The following is a 22,293-nucleotide window of genomic DNA, read 5'->3' on the forward strand; positions in this document are numbered from 1 at the left end:
AGTTCTAGGGGCCTTTAAATAGCCTCTGGAAAACTGATCTCGAGGGTCTGAGGCACCTCCAACAGGGGTCCAAGGCGCCTCCATTGAGTGGGCGGATAAAACTTTATCCGCAGCGCAAACGATCACTTTTGACCAGTTGAAGGCGCCTTCATCAAGACTGAAGGCGCCTTCAAGCTTGAGGCGCCTCCAAGGTTGAGGCGCCTCCAGTACTGGCTTGAGGCGCCTTAAGCTCTACTTCCAACATCCTTTCGCCTTGCTTTGACTTCCGTAGCTCCATGCAATTGGGTGATTTCGGCCAACCGAAATAGGGCACATCCGAACCCAATTTCCGACCTTCCTCGAGCAGCCTTCCTCCCCGGCTTAACGTCCCTCGAACGCCGCGCACGTTCTTCTCGCCCATCGGTGTACTCTTCTGCAGCTCTCTTGTCCTTCGAGCGCACCGAGCTCGTCGGCTCCCTTCCCGTGCCGTCCTTCTCGCTAGCTGCGTCTTCCGCTCGACTTCCTGCGCTCCTAAGCTCCTGCACACTCAGACACTGGGATCAAACATACAGCAGGACCTAACTAACTTGGTTGATCACATCAAAACACCATGGGGTCCAACACTCGTCCCTCGAACATCGCACACATTCTTCTCATCCATCGGTGTACTCTTCCGCAGCTCTTTCATCCTTCGGACGCACCGAGCCTGTCAGCTCCCTTCCTGTGCCGTTCTTCTCGCTAGCTGCATCTTCTGCTCGACTTCTTGCGCTCCTAAGCTTCTGCACACTTAGACACAGAGATCAAAACCAAACATAACCTAACCTAACTTGGTTGATTACATCAAAACAATCACGGGGACCAACAGAAGGTTCCACTCTCAGGGAGTGGTAGACCACTAGAATATTCCCTGGCGTAGGATAATTATTCTCTTATAGGAGGTTACGATTCTCTGATATTGTTGTCACTTAGTGCTTTCCGCGTCCTGCCCAGGTTCAGCTACAGACAGCTCGGGATGACAGCTCAAATGTGGTTACCAAGATTGAGCCTTGATGAAGAGGATGAGCCATGGTGAACTGACCGGGTTTTATCTAAGACTGTGGCGAGGGACCCATCTTTCACGATTTGACCACTAAAGAGTCGGCCGGGAGTTATCTTAGTAAAAGTACTGGGACCATCTATAAAGCTTGAGATGGGGAAATCTGATCAGTTAGGGGCAGACCAGGGACTATAGTCTAAACTTCATCTTATGTCTCAGATTTGGGGACCTGCCCTGACTGTGTCCGACCAGGAATTATGCAGCTGATGTCGCGAGATGGCCCACTACAAAAATTCCTGCAAATAACGATGAGATTACTAACTGAATTTAATTCAATCGGTAAATGCCGACTGAATTAAATTCAGTCCGTAATTCATCGATAATTACTGACTGCTTTTTTAAATCAGTCGGTAATTTCCAACTGAAATAAATTCAGTCGGAAAATCGCCCTAGGGTCAACGGATTTACAAGTTCTGGGTTAGCGAATTTCTGATATTACCGACAGAATTATTAATTCCGTCGGTAAATGTCTCTGGTTAACGAGTATAAGTTAACGAGTTTTAATTTAATGGGTGCGGGCGGAAAAGTTACCAACGGGAAATTAATTCCATCGGTCTTTACCGACGGAATTAAGTTTCCGTCTGTAGTTACCGACGGAATTATGTGTCCGTCGGAAAATACCGACGGAAGATTGATTCCATCGGTAACGTAGATTAAAATTAAGGCACGGGAGCTCCCTTTCCTCTCCGCGCGACCCGTGCTTTTTCCTCTCTCGACGATTTTCCGGCTTCGACGATCTCCTCTCCGCATCCAGCAACCTCGTACCCTCTCCCGTTCACCGTGATCCGCAACCAGTGACTCAAGTATGCTCCTCTCCTCTCTCGTCTCTTCCTTTTCACACCCACGACGGCCACCGCGGCCTGCTCACGGCCGCCACAGGTCGACTGCTAGAGGCCGGTCACTACAGGCGGCTGCAGCGCCTTCTCGCTACCTAATTGCGGCCAGGCGCGGGGGCCTACTCACGGCTGGCCGCGGGGGCTTGCTCGGGACCACCGCAGAGTCCTGCTCGCAGCTGGCCACTTTAAGCGCCTGCTCACGGCTGGTCGCAGGGGTTGCTTGCGGCCTGCTCTCAGCTAGCCGCAGGCGCTGCTCACGTCTATGCCGGCTACCGCAGGAGTTCATGTCGTGGCCATTGTTTGCTGCATGTTCATTATTCTATATATTAAATTTGTTTTACTTTCATATATGTATGATTATTTTATTTAATGATGCTTTAAGTAACAACATGTGTATATTAGTTTTATTTATTTGTTTTAGTATAGAGGAGATTTTCAGTAATATGATATGAAGATCGTGAGATGGAATTGTGCACATAATGCTTTATTTAAGCTTATTTCAAGTGATACAAGTTTAATAATGTTTCAAATTATAATATCATTAGGTAATAATGTATATGAACAAAGCTTGGATGTACAATCAATTAGACAATGGTTTTATCAGAGATGATTTTATTACTGAAGTTGAACAATTTGTAAACTTTACTAAAAGTCATCCAGAATGTATGAATGGTGCTGAGTTATGGTGTCCGTGCAATCATAAAAACTGTGAAAATAGAGTTTTTCATGATGAGGATACTGTAAAAATGCACATATGTAAAAATGGTTTTGTACCAAATTACTACAATTGATACTGTCACGGAGAGCCTTATTTATATGAACCAATTGGACCTTCTGGTGGTTCATCTTCTGGGACTACTATTTTCGCTCTTGAAGCATCAAATAATATTGATATTTCAATGCAATCAATGGTTCAAGATGCGATGAATGCAGTTGATTATTCGAATATAGATGAAATACCAACCCCTGAATATCAGCAACTATATGAAATGTTAAAGGCTAGTGAAAGAGAAGTGTGAGAAGACATTCCTTCTGGTCATTCTCAACTATAAGCTACTGCAAGGTTATTGAATATGAAAGCAGAACATCATTTTTTTAAAAGATGTTACGATGACATTTGTCAATTGATGTCAGAGTTGCTCCCTACTAATAACATAATGACTGATAGCTTCTATGCAACAAAGAAATGGATTAGAGGTTTAGGTTTGCAGACTGATAGCTTCTATGAAACAAAGAAATTGAAGATTTAGGTTTGCCTGTAGAGAAGATTGATTGTTGTATAAACAACTGCATGATATTTTAGAATGAAGACAGTGATCTGAATGAATGTAAAATCTGTACTCACCCTCGCTTTAAGCATCGTACTCGCATACCAGGGAAGAAGAGGGAAAATATTGCTTGGAAAGTGATGTATTATTTTCCGTTAACTGCTAGACTTCAACGCTTGTATGCATTTGCAGCTACAGATGGCCACATGATGTGGCATCATGAGCATGAGCATGAGCATAAGCACGAGCACGAGCACGAAGGAGGTATAATGTGTCATCCTTGTGATTCTCCTGCATGGAAACATCTTGATACTGTGTTTCTCTCCTTTGCAATGGAACCATGTAATGTGAGATTGTAACTTTCTGCAGATGGATTTCAACCATTTGGTTAGTTGAGACAACAATATTCATCTTGGCCAGTTATATTAACACCGTACAACTTACCGCTATGGATATGCATGAAAGATGAATTTATGTTCCTTAGTGTGCTTATTCTTGGCCCAACCAATCCCAAAGATAAGATAGATATTTTTTTGCAACCTCTAATTGCCGAGCTGAATGAATTATGGAATGTAGGGTCAGCGACTTATGATGTTGCAAGTAAAACTAATTTTACATTGCATGCTACCTTATTATGGATGATCAGTGATTTTCCAGCATACTCAATGTTGTTGGGATGGAGCACGGCTGGTAAATTAGCATGCCCACATTGCATGACAAAGTCCAATGCATTTTCATTACCTTGCAGTGGGAAGGTATCTTGGTTTGAAAATCATCGTAAATTTTTACCACTAGATCACCCTTTTAGGCGAAATAAGAAAAATTTTCTAAAGAATGTTGTAGTCAGAAAACCTCCCCCCAACATTCCATGCTTCAGGTGAAGAAATCATTGAACAAATAGATAGTTATGAATTTATCCCAGTATGTCAGCCTAATTCTGATGAGATAAATAAATATCTTGTTAGGATGTGCAAGTGTGGTTAGAAGAAAAGGAGCATATTCTGGGAGTTGCCTTATTGGAAGTATCTACTCATTCGACTTAATATAAATGTGATGCATGTTGAGAAAAAAAATTCTTTGATAATATCTTCAACATTGTGATGAATATACTTGGAAGAACTAAGGATACTGCAAAATCATGTGAGGAATTAAAGGAACTAGTCAACAGACCAGAGTTGCATCAGAATGAAACAACCAATAAGTTTCCAAAAGCTTGTTATACATTAGACAAAGATGGTAAACATGTAGTTGGTTAAAAGAAATCAAATTCTCAAATGGATATGCTTCGAATATGGCTCGATGCATTGGCATGAACAAATTAAAGATGTTTGGAATGAAAAGTCATGACTGTCATGTATGTGTGTTGGATCGAGACCGCGCTAGAGGGCGGGTGAATAGCGCTCGTGGCTAAATCGTTCGTTTATCGGAATCGTAAAACTATCAGAGTAATTAAAACCTCGTTCAGAAATTAATGCAGGGAAATGAAATAGAGAAACACACACAGAAGAACACGGAGGATTTACTTCGTTCGGAGCCTAAGGCAACTCCTACTCGAAGGCCCGCGATCCTTGATCACTTCCGGTGGGCAACAACTATAAGCTCGATAAAAATTACAAATTACAATGAAAGTATTAAAATAACTTTGTACCGACAACTTAAGAAAGAAGAAAATGGAGCTCCGGGTCGTCGGAATGTTGCAGCAGCACTTCGGAATGATTGAATTAGCAGCACGTTGAAGAAAGAAAGCCTGGAACTTGATTGTTTGAAGTGCTGGTCGAAACCCCCTTATAAAGGGTGTTCAAGGCGCCTTGAAGGCTGTTCAAGGCGCCTCCATGTTGCCGAGTCCTCCGCGTGGATGAAACTTGAACTGGTCGAACTTCATCTGTTTAAGGCGCCTTATACCCTGCTCAAGGCGCCTTCCAAGGCCCCTTAAACCCCCTTCAAGGCGCCTCCATTGAAGCTTCGCAGCCAGGTCAACTTTTGCACCCGAGGCGCCTCCAAGCTCCATGGAGGCGCCTCGGACACTGTTCATCCGAGGGAATACTTCCTTATTTTGTACCTGCAAGACATGTTAGTCCCAAACAATATCCTGCAGCACAGAGTTAGGACATAAAAACAACAAATATAATGAATATATTTTTGATAGTCATCAGACTATCCGGGTCTGACTTCGGATTTCCCACCGGAAACCCTAGGTCGACCCGACGCCTACTGTTCCCTCTACGGGGAACGCGTCCTCACCTACTCCACTCAGGAGATTTACCTATTGCCAGTCGATCCTCCAGATCGACTGGACTTTTGCTCAGCACTCGACGCTTCCGGACTTTCTGCTGGACATCCGCTTCCCGGCTAGTCCAGTCTTTCACCTGGTTCGCAACACCAGGACTTTCCACCTAGGGTTACCACCCCCTAGGACTTTTGCCTGAAGTCATTGACCTGCCAAGACTTTCCGCATAGGGTTATCACCCCCTATGACCTAGGGTTACCACCCCCTAGGGGTTTTCCCTTTGCCTAACCGCAGCTAAGACTTTCCTGAAATCCTCAAGTAGACTTGTTAGACTTGTTAGGACTTTCCTGGAATCAAAAATTGAAGCCATCGTCGGACTTGCGTTAGTGGCAAGTCATCAAAAAGACGAAAACGAAGCAAGCTTATCCGAAATGAGCATCGAGAGCATCGATGACGGAGGAGTGACATTGGAAGAAAGCAATAGTTCAGGGAAGTTACGGACAACTGGATCGACAAGGTAAGTCAGGTACGATCTCTGCCTCCCGATAAATTATTCAAGTTTGTTAAATTATTGTCAAAAGATTGCTGTAAGCTAGAAAAAGAAAACCAAGAATTAAAATTAATTCTAGTCAAATCTTATCCATTAGAAGAAGTTGACAAAATAAAATTAGAAAATGATAATTTGTAAAAAGAAATAAAGAACTTGAAAAATCATACATGCTTATATAATACAAGTATTAGAAAATTTAATCGTCTAAATTGGTACCTTAATTACCACAAGGGACAAATTAGGAAAAATTTTAAGAAATATATTCCTAGAAGATTTTTAATCAACCTAGTTGGAAGGAACCTATATTGGGTTCCAAAATCATTCTTGGATTAAAATTTTAAAATTAGGACTTTCAGATAGTAGATTAAATGTTTGATTTCCTTAAGAGACTTTGCTCCAATAACCAAGAAGTCCTAGTACCTCGCCATAATCTGAAAGTCAATTAATGAAATAAAATATTTAATTGACTAACTGATAAAGCATTTAATTATAATTAATACTTTAAATAGTTACTCTTTTTTTTTTACTTAAGATTTTTTTTTGTAAAACTTAAAATTTCTAAAATTATTTACGTTGTAAATTTTTTTAAATGATATCAAAATTATTTTCAATTTTTTTTCAAAGTTTTCAAAAACTTGATAAGTTTTTCAAAATTGTTGGAAAATTAGAGTTTTTTTAACTTTATTATTTTTGAAAAGTTACCCTTAGATTTTTTTGGTACCCCTTTTTGTTATGTGATCAAAGGGGGAGAAGGAAAAAATTAAGTCTAGGGGGAGGTAGCTGATTTTTTTTTTACTTTTTGCACTTAATTGTAAAATTTATTGCTTTTACTTTATGTTGGCTTACCCTAACTTAACTTGGGTTGCTCACATCAAAAAGGGGGAGATTGTTGATACCCCAAGGTAGCTTTGATGTGATCAACCAAGTTAGGTTAGGTCTTGTTGTTTTAACCATGTGTCTAAGTGTGCAGGAACTTAGGAGCACAGGATGTTGAGCAAAATACGCAGCTAGCGAGAAGGACAGCACGGGAGAGAGCCGACGGGCTCGGTGCGTCTGAAGGACGAGGTGCTGCGGAAGAGTACGAGGTGGACAAGAAGGAGGCGCGCGGTGTTTCCGAGGGACGAGAAGCTGGAGCGGAAGTTTGTTCGAGAAGGTCGAAAGTTGGGTTTGGGTGAGCCCTATTTCGGATGGCCGAAATCACCCAAGCTAGCGGAGCCAGAGCGAAAAACCCAGATTGATGCGAGCTGAACCAAAGAAGGAGGACGGGACCAAAAATCAGCAAAGGGCTGATTTTTAGCCCCGGGGTGCCCGGACTTGGTTGGGGCGCCCGGACTAGTCCGGGGTGCCCGGAACCCGATTCATAGTCATTTCGATGTGGCGTTTGAACGTTGCATCAGAGATAAAATTCTATCTCATTTCAGACGCCTGGAACCCTTTCAGGCACCCCGAGCAGGGCTATATAAGCAGCCCTGCTCCCAGAAGCTCAGAAGAACAAGGATTATAGAGTAACAACACTTGTGCTTGAGTTTGTCTGAGTTTAGCTTTGTTTTCTGAGCTTTGAATCTGTAAGAGGTTTCTCCGCCTAGAGGAGATTTTTAGTGTACTTTTTCATCTGCCTTGGATTAACAACCTCTCTGGTTGTAACGATGTAAATTCTTGGTGCCTCTTTTCTTTAGTTTCTTTATTAATTTTATGCAAGTGTTCTTTTAATTAAGTTATAAGTTTGAGAAAAGTTGTGTTTGCTTATTTTGTGCAGGGGCTATTCACCACCCTCTAGCCGACCGCTAAGGGTCCTAACATATACTTCTAAGTATTGTTAACGATTTCATATTTTGTACATCTTTCATACTTGCAAAAGGAAAAGTGTAGGCTATTACACTTTCCCACTTTTCGTACTTGTACTCGGTTATCTCTTCCAGCGGTTTTGGAAGAGACTCATAGTGGATTGCCCATTGATACGGTTTGAGATATCATGGGTCTTGGAGTAGGAGTCGCCTAAGGCTCTGAACTAAATAACCGACTAAGTCTCACGTTCTGCTTCTCATGTTTTTATTTTTTTTTTTCCGTTGCACTTTGTTTTAAATTATTAAAAGATTCTATTTTTAAAAACACACGTGATTTACCCTCCTCTCACGCGCACATCAATCCTACAAAGACTTGGGTATTCTATGCTACTTTCTGGGTATTAAGGTCATCTATTCCCCCAAAAGTTATCTTTTATCATAGTCAAAGTATATATCTGATCTATTTGAGCATGCACATCTTACTAATAATAGAATGGTTGATACTCCTATTAAGACTCATGCTTGGTATTCTCCATTTAATGACCCACCTTTACCAGATCCTAGTTTATACCAAACTATTGTTGGGAGCTTGGTTTATCTCACCATGACTCGTCCAAATATTGTATATATTGTTCATGGGGTTAGTCAATTTGTAACTGCACTAATTATAGTTCTTGGGTTTCTGTTTTTCGAATTCTCAGGTATCTTCAAGACACTCAATATCAAAGTCTTTTATTTCTTTCTACTTCATTTCTGGAGCTACGTGTGTACTCTGATGTTGATTGGGCTGGTAATCCTACGAATTATAAATCTACCACTGACTTTTACATTTTTCTTGACGATTCCCTCATTTCTTGGAAGTGTAAGAAAGAAGATGTTATTTCTAGATCTTCCACAAAAACTGAATACCGTGACACGACCTCAACTACTTGTGAGATAGTTTGGTTACGTTAGTTGCTTATAGATATAAGTATCTTTTTTCATCAACCTACTATGTTATATTGTAATAATTAGAGTGTTATTCAAATTGCGCAATTTAATTTTTCATGAGAGGACGAAACAAATTAAAATTGATTATCACATTATTTGTTATTATCTTCAGATTGACACTATCACATTGTCATTCATTACTTCTAATATAATGATTGATGATATGTTTACTAAGATATATTTCGCATCACATTTTCGTTTCTTATTTGATAAACTCTCGATATTTTTAGTTGTTGCATCATGAGTTTGAGAGAGGATGTTAGATTATATTATTATTATTAGATTTTTTATTTATTAGCTATTAAGGATAGCTTAGTATTTTTCTTGATATTTAACCTAACTATATAAACATCTTATTGCTTAACTTTTCATCAAGTTTGATGATAATAATAAAGCAATCCTAATTTTCTCTCTTTTAATTTTTACATCATCCACATTGATGTTATAATACTCATATATTAATACCATGCTTTAATGGAGACCACACTTGGGTTGAATATAATCAATGAAAGATTAGGTGTGGTTTAATGGAGCACTCACCGGCCGTATCTGGTTCACTCCAGCTTTTAGCTTCCATTTCAATTGCCATCAGTAGTGGGGGCGGTGCCCATGTCTTAGAGTCAAGGCATGACGCATCGTTGTTTAACCGGAGAATCGATGCACAAGCTAAGCTCCATGAGACATTGTTATACCTATACAATAACTGTTGGACAAATAAATTAAGATTAGCGTTCTTTAAAAGTTTTCAGCTGGATCTTATCGCACTAAATTATGATTTTGAAACTAATTTTAGTTTATACAATTAAGACAACATATTGGTGCGTTTCGATCACATGTGCTTAACAAACTGTTGCGCGTGAATAACAAAAATTGGCTATTTATTTATTTTTGGGAGTCACACGTTATTTATTTATTTTTATTGAGAGAAGTATCCAAAATTCACAAGATTTAACTGAGAAACTGAAGAATTGACTTGCCACTCGAACTCACAGGGCCAACATGCACTCACTGAGAGAAAAGGGCACCAACAACGGTGCCCTTGTGTTGATTTACTTCAGGCAGCGATGTTCTTGGTTCCATCATACATCTCAAACACTCAACATCCACTCATGAAATGCAGCTTCTAAGAGATCATGTATGCTTTGAAAACCTAACTAGGGTGCTGATCACCCGGTATTCTAAATTGTTTTTTTTTTGACAAAACATAGAAAAGCATAAGCTACTGCAACATGATCAAATCTTGCAACTGGTAAACTCCTTGGAGCAGAAAGATGAGACTAATTGCATCACAAAACAGATAATCAAAGCCTGAAAGGCTGAAACAACAAAAAAGGGTGTTATTCAGCTTTGTTTTCCCTTCGTCAAGCTGCTAGCAGATGGACAATTCAAAGGAATCACTGAGTGTTTCTTGCTTAATATTGTTGTAATGAGCCCCATGCATACTCACACAGAGACCTTGTTCATACGAAAAGGGAAACACGATGCTGATGTTATTCTCAAAATCTTTAGGCGTTTATCCTGGCGCGTTGAAGCGGAATAACCATGAGACGACGAAGGCGAGCACAAGACAAGCAAGAAGGAATTTAAGAAATCGGTGCCCCTGCCAAATGCTTCGAGTTTCTGATGGTGGTGGTGGAATGGTTAATGTATCTACCTCACTCCGCTGCTCCACAGTCTCTGTCTCAGTTGCACCAACCACATTCCGTGCAGTTGAACCACAGATCTCACAGATCCTAAAATCATGATAAATAGATACAAAAGAGACTTAGGCGCAGTCTGTAGAAGATGTAAACATATAAGAAAGTGACTGATCTAATAGCATAAAATGAGACTAGCTAGAGATCCAGGGTGGCTCCAGAGAGAATAATTCCAGTATATCAAAAGAAGATTGTGTTGAAATTTCATTAATTAGTATCTGAAATATTTTCACATGTTTTGAGTGGATAGTATTCAGCAACTCCATATTTTCTTAATCATGTAAACCTACATTGCTTCGGGTAGGTTGTGATCAAAAAGAAAATACACTTGTCATGGTTCATAAAATAGGTGAAAGATTAAATCTTATTTTTAATTTTTGTATGAATTATCTTTTGTAACTTCTAATTGATTCGCTTTCAATTGCATCTTTTTGGAATTCAACGCCAGTTTATTGTTAAAAATACAAAGTACGTTCATAACTGGATATGTATGCATTCCCTCTTCTAAACTTTCAGGTCACAACCTCATGAGTGTACATGATATCCAGTAATTGTATAAGAACTTTTACCCAAATAAATGATGGGTTGGTTATTATCTCTAATTAGTAGGTTTAATTGTAAGTTGTGCATATGAGTATAAATTGAATTCATTAAAGTGATCTAACTTAAGCTTACTGGATCTCAGGTTATTGGATATGGGTTGAATATGTAGAACCCTTTAGCTCGATCCGTTGTCATCTATGGACTGATAACGAATTAGTTGCCTTTATAAGGGGAGGCCCCCAAGGGTTTAGGGTATCAAATTTTGACATAGTTTCTTATCCCCCATTAACAAGAAATTTTTCGGCGCCATCACCCCTAAGCCCTTTGGAAGATATTCCCCGTTTGCTTCTACTTCTTCTTCTTCCTCATGATCTTCCAGATGACGCTAAAGGACAAGGAGAATGACTCTTTAATCAAGTTCCTTATCATTTTTGTATATGCTTATAAATTATGCCATGTTTTCGATGAAACTAGATCATGTCTTGTGTTTTCTCGATTCGAGTTCTTATTTTGTTCCTAGAATTCATGCGGTTAGAATTCAAAGACACGACTTCATGGATTAAAGTTACGATTTTTCGTCGATCTTTTGTTTTAGCAATTTGATTGTCGAATTACTATAATAGAAAACCTAGGAAAGGCTTGGGTATATCAAATTTTTGCGTTTTCGTAAAGAACAACAAGCAAATCGCCGCTTCTTAGTCGAAAAACACAATGTTTGATCCAATTTTAGGTCAAATCGTAATGGTAAAATCGATTGGCTTGGTCGGACAATCGATTATCAAGCCTAAAATTGTGAATAGAATTATTCGAAATCGATTGATTTAATTAATCAGTTGGCCCTAATTGATTCTGTTGGTTTGTAATCGATTAGGACGACGGGATCAAATACGAGATTGATTTTAATCGATCTGGTTAATCGATTCGATACTACTAATCGATTATGTCAATAAATTGACAGCTTAGAATCGTGATAAAATAAATTGGAATCGATCATCTTAATCGATTGATGAATTCAATTGATTAGGATTGAAGTTCAATCGATTAACCATGTAAATCACGATAAAATTGATTGGAATCGATCATCCCAATCGATTGATAAAATCAATCGATTAGGATTAAGATCCAATCGATTAAACAGTCTAAACTAGAGACTACGCCAATTTTTAATTGATTAAGTTTCTTTTTAATTGATTAGGATTATTTTTTAATCGATTAAGTTCCTTATAATTGATTAAACGATTTCTTCGTTAAACACTAATCTACTGTTTCATTAATGTGAATGCATTAAAAAAAAAATGATTAACACTGTTTTAACGTGAAACGGTAAAAAAAAAATACATTAAATATTTATTTATTTATTTTTAATGCATGAATCATTAAATAGTATTAAATAATATTATTTAATTATAGAACATGAAGGAAGCTTTAACTTCTTGAGGAAGTCGCATACAATAAACTTTTGAATCGATTGAATCATACCAATAGATTATCATAAGATATCAATCGATTAAAAAGTCTAATTTGAAGTTGTTAAGGTTGATTAAGTAATTTTTATTCGAATAAAGTTCTTACGATTTTTTTGGTTAATTTACACAATGTACTACTAAGTTGAACTAGTGTGTCAACCCAAAAGAAGGCACCTTAGATTTAGTGCATTTTGTGTTGATAGATATATATCTATGCTAAGAGAAATCAACCCAAAGGAATGTTACTTTTATATTAGATATATGCACAAGGTAGCTTACAACTATGGAACAAAAATATTATTTTGTTCACATCATGCACAAAATATATCAGCCCAAAGGAAGACATATTATATGGCTGATTAACGTTATTGTGAGCTATGAACCAAAATATAACTCATATAAAATATCATATTATGCGCACAATGGGTCGGCCTAAAGGAAGACACATTATGAGGCCAATTAAAATTTGAATTATACCTGAGAGTACCGCTAATAAATTGTATTTTAGTCTACAGAGTAAAATGTAATGTTGTATTTGGTATCTCATAAAGAGTCCCTTTATATGCATTCAAAATTTTATTTTATTTGCATAATTTTATATTATACATGCTCTTGGCTTTAATTAAATTGTGAGCTTAAATAAATCTCTTTCTTTAATTTTAGTGTAATTTGTAACTACCAGCATTAATAACATTCTAACATTAACTGGTTCGAATTTTGCTGAATAGAAAGAATACGTTATTGTAGTCTTAGACTGCATGGATTTAGACTATGCATTAAGAAATGATCACCCCACACCCCTGACCAGTGCTAGTATTATAGAGTAGATGGCTGAATTTCAACAGTGGGAGAAATCAAATTGCATATGTATCATAAGACTTTTCATACCATCACCAATAAATGACTCAATAATAGAAGGAGAAGATGCTAGGAGTTTCCCGAACCAATTGGTAAACCAATTCACCTCAAATGAAATGGTTGAGGCTACCACACTTCTTACAAAGTTGGTAACCATGCAATATAGTATTAAAGAAAACATAAGGGAGTGCATTATAAAGATGTCTAATATAGCGACAAGTCTAAAAGTACTAAAACTTAATATGTTTGAGGGTATGTTAGTGCATTATGTCTTGATGTCTTTATCTGCACGGTTTACTCCTTTTAAGATATCGTATAATACTCAAAAGGAAAAATGGACATTGAATGAGCTTATTACTCAATGTGTGCAAGAGGGGAGACTAAAAATTGAGAAAGTGCTCACTTAGTATCTGGTTCTCAGAGTGTGAGCAAGAAGCGAAAGAAAATCAATAATAAAGGAAAAGGAAAACAAACTGCAAATTCTAGAGGCAATGCTCATAAGGAGCACAAAAAAAAAGATAAGGAATTCATTTATTTCTTTTGCAAGAGGAAAGGTCATATGAAGAAAGACTGTCTCAAGTACGTCAACTAGTGTGTAAAAAAGGATAAATTTCTCAACTTTATTAGTTCGAGAGTCAATTTAGTAATTGTATCTACTAATACTTGGTGAATATATATCGATGCTACTACTCACATAAGTGTCACTATGCAGAGTTGTCTCAAGAGCCGATTTTCGCTTGATGGTGAAAGATACATCTATACAAGAATTGGAAAGAAGGCTAAAGTTGAGTCAATTGATGTTTTTAGACTACGTGAACCAATGCCTTTCTGGATTTAGAAAATACATTTATTGTACCATTTAAGAACCAATTTCTTTCTGGATTTAGAAAATACATTTATTATACTATTTTTCGATGAAATTTAATTTTAATTTCTTTTTTGGACAAATCAGATTATTCTTGTTCATTTAAAAATGAAATTTTCAGTATTTTCTTTAATTCAGTATTGGTTAGCAATGATACCTTGGTTAATAAGCTTTCTAAATTGAACATCTTTACTCCTACAGTTAACAACGTAATAATGCATAGTATAGGTACGAAACACAAATTGGCCGATGAGAATTTTTCCATGTTGTGGCATAGGTGTTTAGGATATATATCCAAATAACGCCTAGAAAGGTTAATGCCACATGGAATTCTCGATTCCCTTGACATGTCAAACTTTAATGTCTGCATAGAATGTGTTAAGGGAAAGACCATTAACAAAATGAACAATGGGGCTAGCCGTTGTAATAACATTTTGGAGCTAATATATACGGACATTTGTGGACCATTCCCTAGGGCATCTTGGAATAGACACACATATTTTATTAACTTCATTGACGACTATTCAAGATTTGGCTAACTGTACATTATTCATGAGAAGTCGCAATCTTTGGACATGTTTAAAATTTTCAAATTCGAAGTTGAACTTTAACTAGGAAAGAAAATTAAAGTCATCCAATTTGACCATGGAAGTGAATATTGTTAGGTTGCAATGGTTGCAAACAAAGTTAACTGACTGGTGGTAGGTTCGATATGATAAATCAGGTGAACAACGTCCAAGAACTTTTGCGAATTACCTTCCTGAGTGTGAGATTGTGCCTCAATATACCATACCTGGTACACCCAGTCAGAATAATATAGCTAATTGTCGCAATCGAACCCTAAAAGATATAGTGAAAAGTATGATGACCTTCACTTCTCTACCAAAATCTTTATGGGGTGAGACACTTAAGATTACAATTTACCTACTCAATCGAGTACCTAGTAAGGTAGTAACTAAAATCTCATTCGAGATGTGGACGGATAGACAGCCTAGCATTAGGCATTTACATATTTGGAATTGTCCAGCTGAAGCTAGGCCTTACATGCTTAATGAAAGGAAATTGTACTCAAGAATAGTTAGCTGTAATTTTGTAGATTACTCTGAAAAGTCAAGAGGGTATAAATTTTATAATCCCTCTAATAGATCCTTCTTCGAAAAGAAAAATATCAAATTAATTAAGGACAGTGGGAGTGATAAAATCAGGGAAGTATCTTTTGAGAAAAGCGTTGGCGATCCTCTTGAGATCAATACTAGTGTGATCAGTAGCAGTATGGTTACCATACCGCACATTATGGATATTGTACATCTAGTAAGCGTAGTGAACCAAGATATTCCCGTGACATCTCCAACGCAATTGGAAGAGTCTGCCACTGAAATTGAGGTATTGCCTCATATTGATGAGAAAGTACCTCAACCACCTCAAGCACAAGTACCTTTAAGACGATCAACAAGGGAACAGAGAACCACAAATTCTCGTGATTATGTTTATCTCTAAAAGCATGATCTGGACATAGGGTTGGAAAGTGATTTTACATCTTTCCACGAAGTCAATCAATGCTCTAACTCTGAAAGATGGATTAACGTCGTGAAAGAAGAGTTGAAATCTATAACAGACAATGATGTTTGGAAACTTATCGAATTATCTGAAGGTATAAACCCGTTAATTGTAAATGAATATTTAAAACCAAACAAATCAACAGGCAATGTCAAAAAGTATAAGACTCGTCTTGTTGCTAAGGGCATTGATTACAAGAAAACTTTCTCACCTATGTCGACGAAAGATTCCCTTAGGGTAATCATAACACTAGTACCTCATTATGATTTAGAGCTACATCAAGTGGACGTAAAGATTGCATTCCTCAATGGAGACATAGAGGATTTGGAGCTATAGAGAACTTTGAGTCTAAGGACTCAAAGCACCTATTATGTAGATTAAAGAAGTCCATTTATGATTGAAACAAGCGTCCCGTCAGTGGTATCGGAAATTTGATTAAGTGATACCTCATTTGGATTTAAGAAGAACCCCATTGAGCAATGCATATATGTCAAGTTCAGTAGGAGCAAATTTGTTATACTTGTTTTGTACGTGGACGATATATTACTTGCGAGCAATAATAATAAGGGTCTGCTGCATCAAACCAAGTCATTTCTATCTGGTAATTTTAAAATGAAAGATCTTGGTGAAACATCTTTTGTTTTAGGCATACAGATATGTCGTGATCATTCAAGAGACATTCTTGGACTTTTACAACATGTCTATATTGAAAAGATACTTATAATGTATAACATGCAGAATTGTACATCTAGTGACACACCTGTGTCAAGATGTGATAAGTTCAACTTGCAATAGTATCCATGGCTTGAACTTAGAATAAATGAGATAGAACAATTCTCATGTGCGTTGGCAGTGGAAAGTCTCATGTATGCACAAGTTTGTAATCAACCAGATATAGCGTTTATAGTGGGGATGTTAGGCAGATATGTTAGTAATCCAAAACCGTCACATTGGAAAATAGTTAAGAGAGTGATACAATATTTACAAAGAACTAAAGGACATATGCTCACGTATCAAAGATCAGATCAGGTGATTAGATATTCATACTTCGATTTTGCTAGATGCCTGAATAGCAGAAGGTCCACGTTAGGCTATATTTTCATACTTGCTAGAGGGGTTATCTCTTGGAAGAGCGTCAAGCAAATGCTAGCAACTACGTTTACTATGGAGGCAAGTTGGTAGCATGCTATAAAACACCCAATCACGGGATTTAGTTGAGGAATTTCATCACAACATTGCAAATCATTATGGCATTGACCGACCACTGATGATCTATTGTGATAATAAAACCGCGGAACTTTATGTCAAAAACAACTGCAGTTCGTCGAAGTATAAGCACATCGACATCAAGTTTCTAGTGGCTAAAAAAAAAGAATCCAGAGTCGTCAGGTTATGATAGAGCACATGAGCACAGATTACATGTTGGCTAATCCACTCACCAAAGGCTTGGTACCTAAGGTGTTTCATGCACAAGTTATAGATATGAAAGTCCTTATGAAAGAAGAACTCATCAAGTAGGAGCATGTATTTATTTTATTACTCTATGTTGATTAATAAAGATAAATATTTTTTTGATTAGTGTACGTACTTAAAGTTCAAAATATTCATGGATATTTTATTTGTTTAACACTCTGAATAAAATATGCCATGATTTACTGCTGCTGTCTAACATTTGATGTTTGTAAATATGATATATAGATTCCTTTTGGAATCATAAAGTTTGCAATTTAGCATAAAGTATTTGCACATATGATCTGACCTCTTTTGAGGTCACCTTAGAACCAGTTGAAAATTGACATGTATTGATCACATTTCATATAATTTCCATCTACACATCTACATCATAATTATGTCGTTAATGACATTGGTATTATGATTACTATTGGGGCTTGTTACGATCATATACAATAGTATGACCTCTTTAGTCATATACCAATGATGTTATTGAACGAGATTATTTACAGAAATATTCTATACCTATAAAGTTTGATATTAATTAAAGTTTTGCTTGTATTTTGTAAACAACTCACAAGTAGTCTAAGTGTGAGATTGTTGGTTATTATCTTCAATTAGTGAGCTTAATTGTAAGTTGTGCATATGAGTACAAACTGAATCCATTAAAGTTATATAACTTAAGCTTATTGGATTTCGGGTTATCAGATATGGGTTGAATGTGTAGAACCTTTTAGCTCAATCCATTATAAACTATAGGCTAATAACGGATTGATTGCCTATATAAGGAGAGGTCCCAAGGGTTTAGGGTATCAAATCTTGACATAGTTTCTTGTTCCCCATTGACAAAAAAACTTTTCGGCATTATCACCCCTAAGCCCCTTAGAAGATCTTCCCCGTTTGTTTCCGCTTCTTCTTCTTCCTCAAGTTCTTCCAAACAACGCTAAAGGACAAGGAGAATGACTCTTCAATTAGGTTCCTTGTCGTTTTTGTTTATGCTTATATATTATGTCATATTTTTTATAAAACTAGATCATATCTTGTGTTTTTTCAATTCAAGTTTTTATAATTCCTTCCTAGAATTCATGCAGTTAAGAGAAAATTCATGTTCTATCATGATGGAGTTTAATTAAAGATGCATATACTACAAAGCAAACATTCAACTATCTTATTTATGTTTAGCATAAATTCAAGAACATTTCCAAATTCCATGATTATCAAAAGTGAAAGAGATGAGGATAATAATGATTAGGTATGGAACACTTTAAAGTGTATTGATATGGGGGATAGTTGGTCTACACGAAGTGCAATGGGGATCATCAAAGGTCGAATCCGGACGGGTCGAGACGTGTTAAAGATGGTTTTGATCCAAACCCTCTTCGAGATTGAGATTGTGACTTAGCCGCTCTAGACTCCTCGATACTCGATAGCTCCTGCTCCAGACTTCCTGATACCCGACCGTTTCTGAGTCCAAACTCCTCAACACTCAATCACTCCCAACTCCAAACTTCCCGACACTCAGCCACTCTCGATTCTTGGATTCCTTGACACTATGCCACTCCCAAATCCTCAACACTCGGCCACTGCCGAATCCTCGACACTCAGCCACTCCCAGCTCCTCGACGCTCCACCACTCCTAACTCCTCCACACTCTGCCACTCCTGGCTCCTTGACATTTAGTCACTCCTCAACCATTCCCAACTCCTCGAATGCTTAACTCGATCCTTTGACGATCGATCAGTTCTAGTGCCTTCACTTCACACACTGGAGTATGGAAGGCGTGGCCAACAAAAGATGCGGCAAACATTGGACCATGGGAGTCCAAACGTGGGTGGCAGAAGCAGTGGAGGATGTGAGGTGACATGACATCTCCTCAACTCGAACATGGCTTATTGGGGATGTGAAGACGAGTACATGAGAGACATGTTTATCTGCTCCAAGGTAATTTAAATAAGAGTATGCTCCCGCAGGTGTAGGTACGTGCACAAGCAATCCAGACTTTCCTTCTACTTTTTGCTCCTTTCTCCCTCTATGCTCTCTAAGGCCCAACTCAAGTGTCAAAATAACTGAGCCAAGATCCACCTTAGGCTTCATTCTAACACTCTTTGAGTTTTGCAGAGATCCGTAGAGCTCACTCATCGCTAGACCATTGGAACTTGTCAACCTCGAAGACAACTCACCGATGGTTCACTCATCCACACTCTCAGACCGGAACATGTATAATGCAGCCTTCAAGGATTAATTAAAGTAAAACAACCAATAGTGCAAACAGAAAGAGTTAGGCTTATGAGTCAAATGAAAAACACTAGCTAGTTCGGTAACTAAATCCCATAAAGGTTAGCAAAGAGAATTTTCAAAAAGAGCACCACAGCCAACTAAGTTTTGCTATAAATTTTGTGGGATTCTTCGTCCGTGGAAAAAAAAGGTAAATTCAAGAAACCAAACTTGTCCAAACTCGTATATAGAATGAGGACAAAGAGAATAAAAAGGGAATCCTAGGAAATTCCTAATTGTTTCTATATCTGTTCACTCACTGATTTGTATCTGGTCTAGATCTGCTTTATTCCACTCACTGCTAAATAATATGTTTTTCATCTAGATTAAAAAAGAAAATTCTACCTGGTAAATCCCAGAATTGTAAGTAGAATAGTTTTAACAACTTTGCAACAGCAACAAGTGTGACTGACCTTTCTCGATTGAAAAAAAAAGTGTAATCAAAATTTTCTCTATTTAAACAATAATGCAACCAAGGGAAAGAACCCCTTTCCAAAGAGCTAAGAATGAAGCAACAAGAGAAATGCATAAAGATATGTCAAGCTAATTTTACCTGTTCCCCCTGATTTTAAACCATGTCTCAGCACACTGCTTGTGGGCAGCAGCTAAATCATCCTTGCAAGAACAGCCTAATACAATGGGGGCATCTGATTCCGGAGATGCCTTCTCCAGGCTGAGATGACAAATCCTGCAATCTCGCTCAGCTTTATTAATATCCACCTTTACTCCTGAAGAATCTCCACTCTCTAGGCCATCGTGATCAAGTGAAGAATCCGAGACACAGGATTTTCTACAGGCCGCTTTAAATTCATCGATCGAGGCACCGTCACCATCATAAACAGAACTCGCACTGTGGGAGCTATATGGCGAATGCCAAGAGTGCTCTTCAGCATCTGAGTAGCAAATGTTTTCTTCATCACTCTCATTACCATGACAGCGATGTGCCCCTTCTTCTACGTCACCGTAGGGTTTCCATTTCCCAATCATTTTAACCATTCGACAATAATTTTAACAGCAGAAATTTGTAATATGACAGTAACTTCTATCAGCTTCTTAGATAGGATGCCCTATCTTTTAACCAAGAACTTTGTACAACTCGACGACAAGGAGCAGAAGAATGTGCAATTTCTTCTACATAGAATGAGGAGGATGGCAAGAACAAGCAATAGAAGAGCTCCTTCCAAGTTGAGAAACAAAGTCAGACAGCCAGGAACTTAGAAACCCACAATGAAGTTGACTCTCTTTTCTTAGTATTTATCCGTACTGAGCTGAGCCATAATCACAATCTTTTGAGCAACTCCTTCAAGAAAAAAAAAACACGACTATAAATCAGCAAAAAAGAAGCTTCCCCATAGGTCACCTGCAAGCTTTGAACAACAAATTGTACCCGAAGGGCCGTTACATTAAACACGAGGTTTTCCAAAAAAATAAGGACGATCCTAAATCCCAAGTTCCCTACAATGCGTGAATAATGGGGAGTAAGGGAAGTAGGACAAAAAATCGATTTTTGTGAACTCTCATCCTTGGATGAAGGACCACGAGCAGAATAGACAGATTATAAATAAATAAAACAATTCACGATGGCCACATTAAGATCCTGAAAATAAAGTCCTCACAAACTGACGATTTTACCAGCAGCCGTGGCGGCGGCGGCACCAGGGGAGCTGAGCTCGCTCTGCTCGGAGGAACCAGAAATCAAATAGAGACCAAGGGAGGAGAAGTGGAGTAGAACCGGGGTTGTAGGAGCAAAGATGAAGAGACCCGACGAACTGTGCAGGCATGGATTCTTATGACAGCGGCAGGGCCACAAACGGGAGAGAGCAAAAACTTTAATTTTTTTTTAATCTAGGTATTGAATTCTACGAACTCATTAATTTTGGAAATAATCCATCCGACCTTTCGATCCAAAATTATAAGATGAAAAGATAGCAAAACGCTTTAAATTATAGTAAAAAAATAATTACGGTTTCTCTTAATAATTTGAAAGTAGAGAATTTTTTTTATAATTTTTTTTAAAAATAATTAATCAAGTTGGGTAACGTAAATTGGAATAATCGATCTGACCTTATGAAAATTTCCGGCCACACTAAGGTAATACGTTGTAGTTAGAAATCAAACCGGGAATGAGCTGATATTGCCTCTAAACCTTTTGATTTATGTAGGTTTGAAATGCCAAATCATCATTGATGAAGAGGGTCTCGGAGTCTAAAGGGAATTTAGTCATGTTGTAATTCACCCTCTTTTAACTCCATGAATTTAGCTGGATTAAAATGTGCCTTTTGTGATCCACTCGATGTTGCCCAGATATACAATTGATTTTAAAAAAGAAGAAAGAGTTCCTTGCTATTCCAAATGGTCACGCTTCCTTATCACTGAGTTCTTCGGAGGGTCTTCCACGAGAATGAACCATGAAGGACCACCTTAAGATAACTATCATCACCACCGGGGACCCAAATTGATAGATCAAGACGCACAGTTCTGTGATTGCCGGAAGCATGCGGCCGACCGAAGTAAAGCGACCTATTCTCTTCTCCGAGGGAGTCATCAAAGCCTCTAACTCCCATCATTAAAGTTCCAAACACGTTAAACTTTGCAAACTAAAAAATGGAAATTGAAATATATATATATATATATATAGCGACGGTGGACGACATCTAATGTGAATGGTCTTACGCATCCAAAATTGATTTTTTTTATTTCCCTCTCTCGTTTGCATGTAATTTTTTTCTCTCTCCTGCATGCACATCGGTGTTGATTTCTACAAACCAGCACCAACATAAAAAAATCAACACCAACATGTTGGTGCTAATTTGTGTAAATCAGCATCACATTAGTGTTGGTCTTTAAAGAT

General features: G+C 37.8%; 1 protein-coding gene across 3 annotated transcripts; it reads right to left on the reverse strand.

The window, feature by feature from the left end:
- Window positions 1-9,988: 9,988 nt before the first annotated feature.
- LOC122051526 lies at window positions 9,989-21,241 on the reverse strand. Of its 3 annotated transcripts, XM_042612722.1 has the most exons (4): window positions 21,075-21,240; window positions 20,830-20,897; window positions 19,996-20,742; window positions 9,989-10,463 (listed from the first exon to the last, which is right to left on the reverse strand). In XM_042612722.1, exons 3-4 carry the CDS (start codon window positions 20,436-20,438, stop codon window positions 10,244-10,246), a joined length of 663 nt encoding a protein of 220 aa, XP_042468656.1. In that variant the 5' UTR covers window positions 20,439-20,742; window positions 20,830-20,897; window positions 21,075-21,240; the 3' UTR covers window positions 9,989-10,243. The 3 variants fall into 3 exon arrangements, with proteins under 3 accessions (XP_042468656.1, XP_042468641.1, XP_042468649.1); XM_042612707.1 differs by lacking the exon at window positions 20,830-20,897 and having other exon boundaries at window positions 21,075-21,241; XM_042612715.1 differs by lacking the exon at window positions 20,830-20,897 and having other exon boundaries at window positions 21,067-21,240.
- Between the last annotated feature and the right edge of the window lie 1,052 nt (window positions 21,242-22,293).

Source organism: Zingiber officinale, chromosome 1B (genome assembly GCF_018446385.1).
Source record: "Zingiber officinale cultivar Zhangliang chromosome 1B, Zo_v1.1, whole genome shotgun sequence".
NCBI classification, from domain to species: domain Eukaryota; kingdom Viridiplantae; phylum Streptophyta; class Magnoliopsida; order Zingiberales; family Zingiberaceae; genus Zingiber; species Zingiber officinale.

Bases quoted from the DNA above. Each gene is read 5' to 3' on its own strand.
- LOC122051526 (XM_042612707.1), bottom strand. From the start codon at position 20,438: ATGGTTAAAATGATTGGGAAATGGAAACCCTACGGTGACGTAGAAGAA. The intron at 10,464-19,995 runs GTAAAATTAGCT...TCATGATTTTAG, and splicing joins TTTAAAATCAGGGGGAACAG to GATCTGTGAGATCTGTGGTT.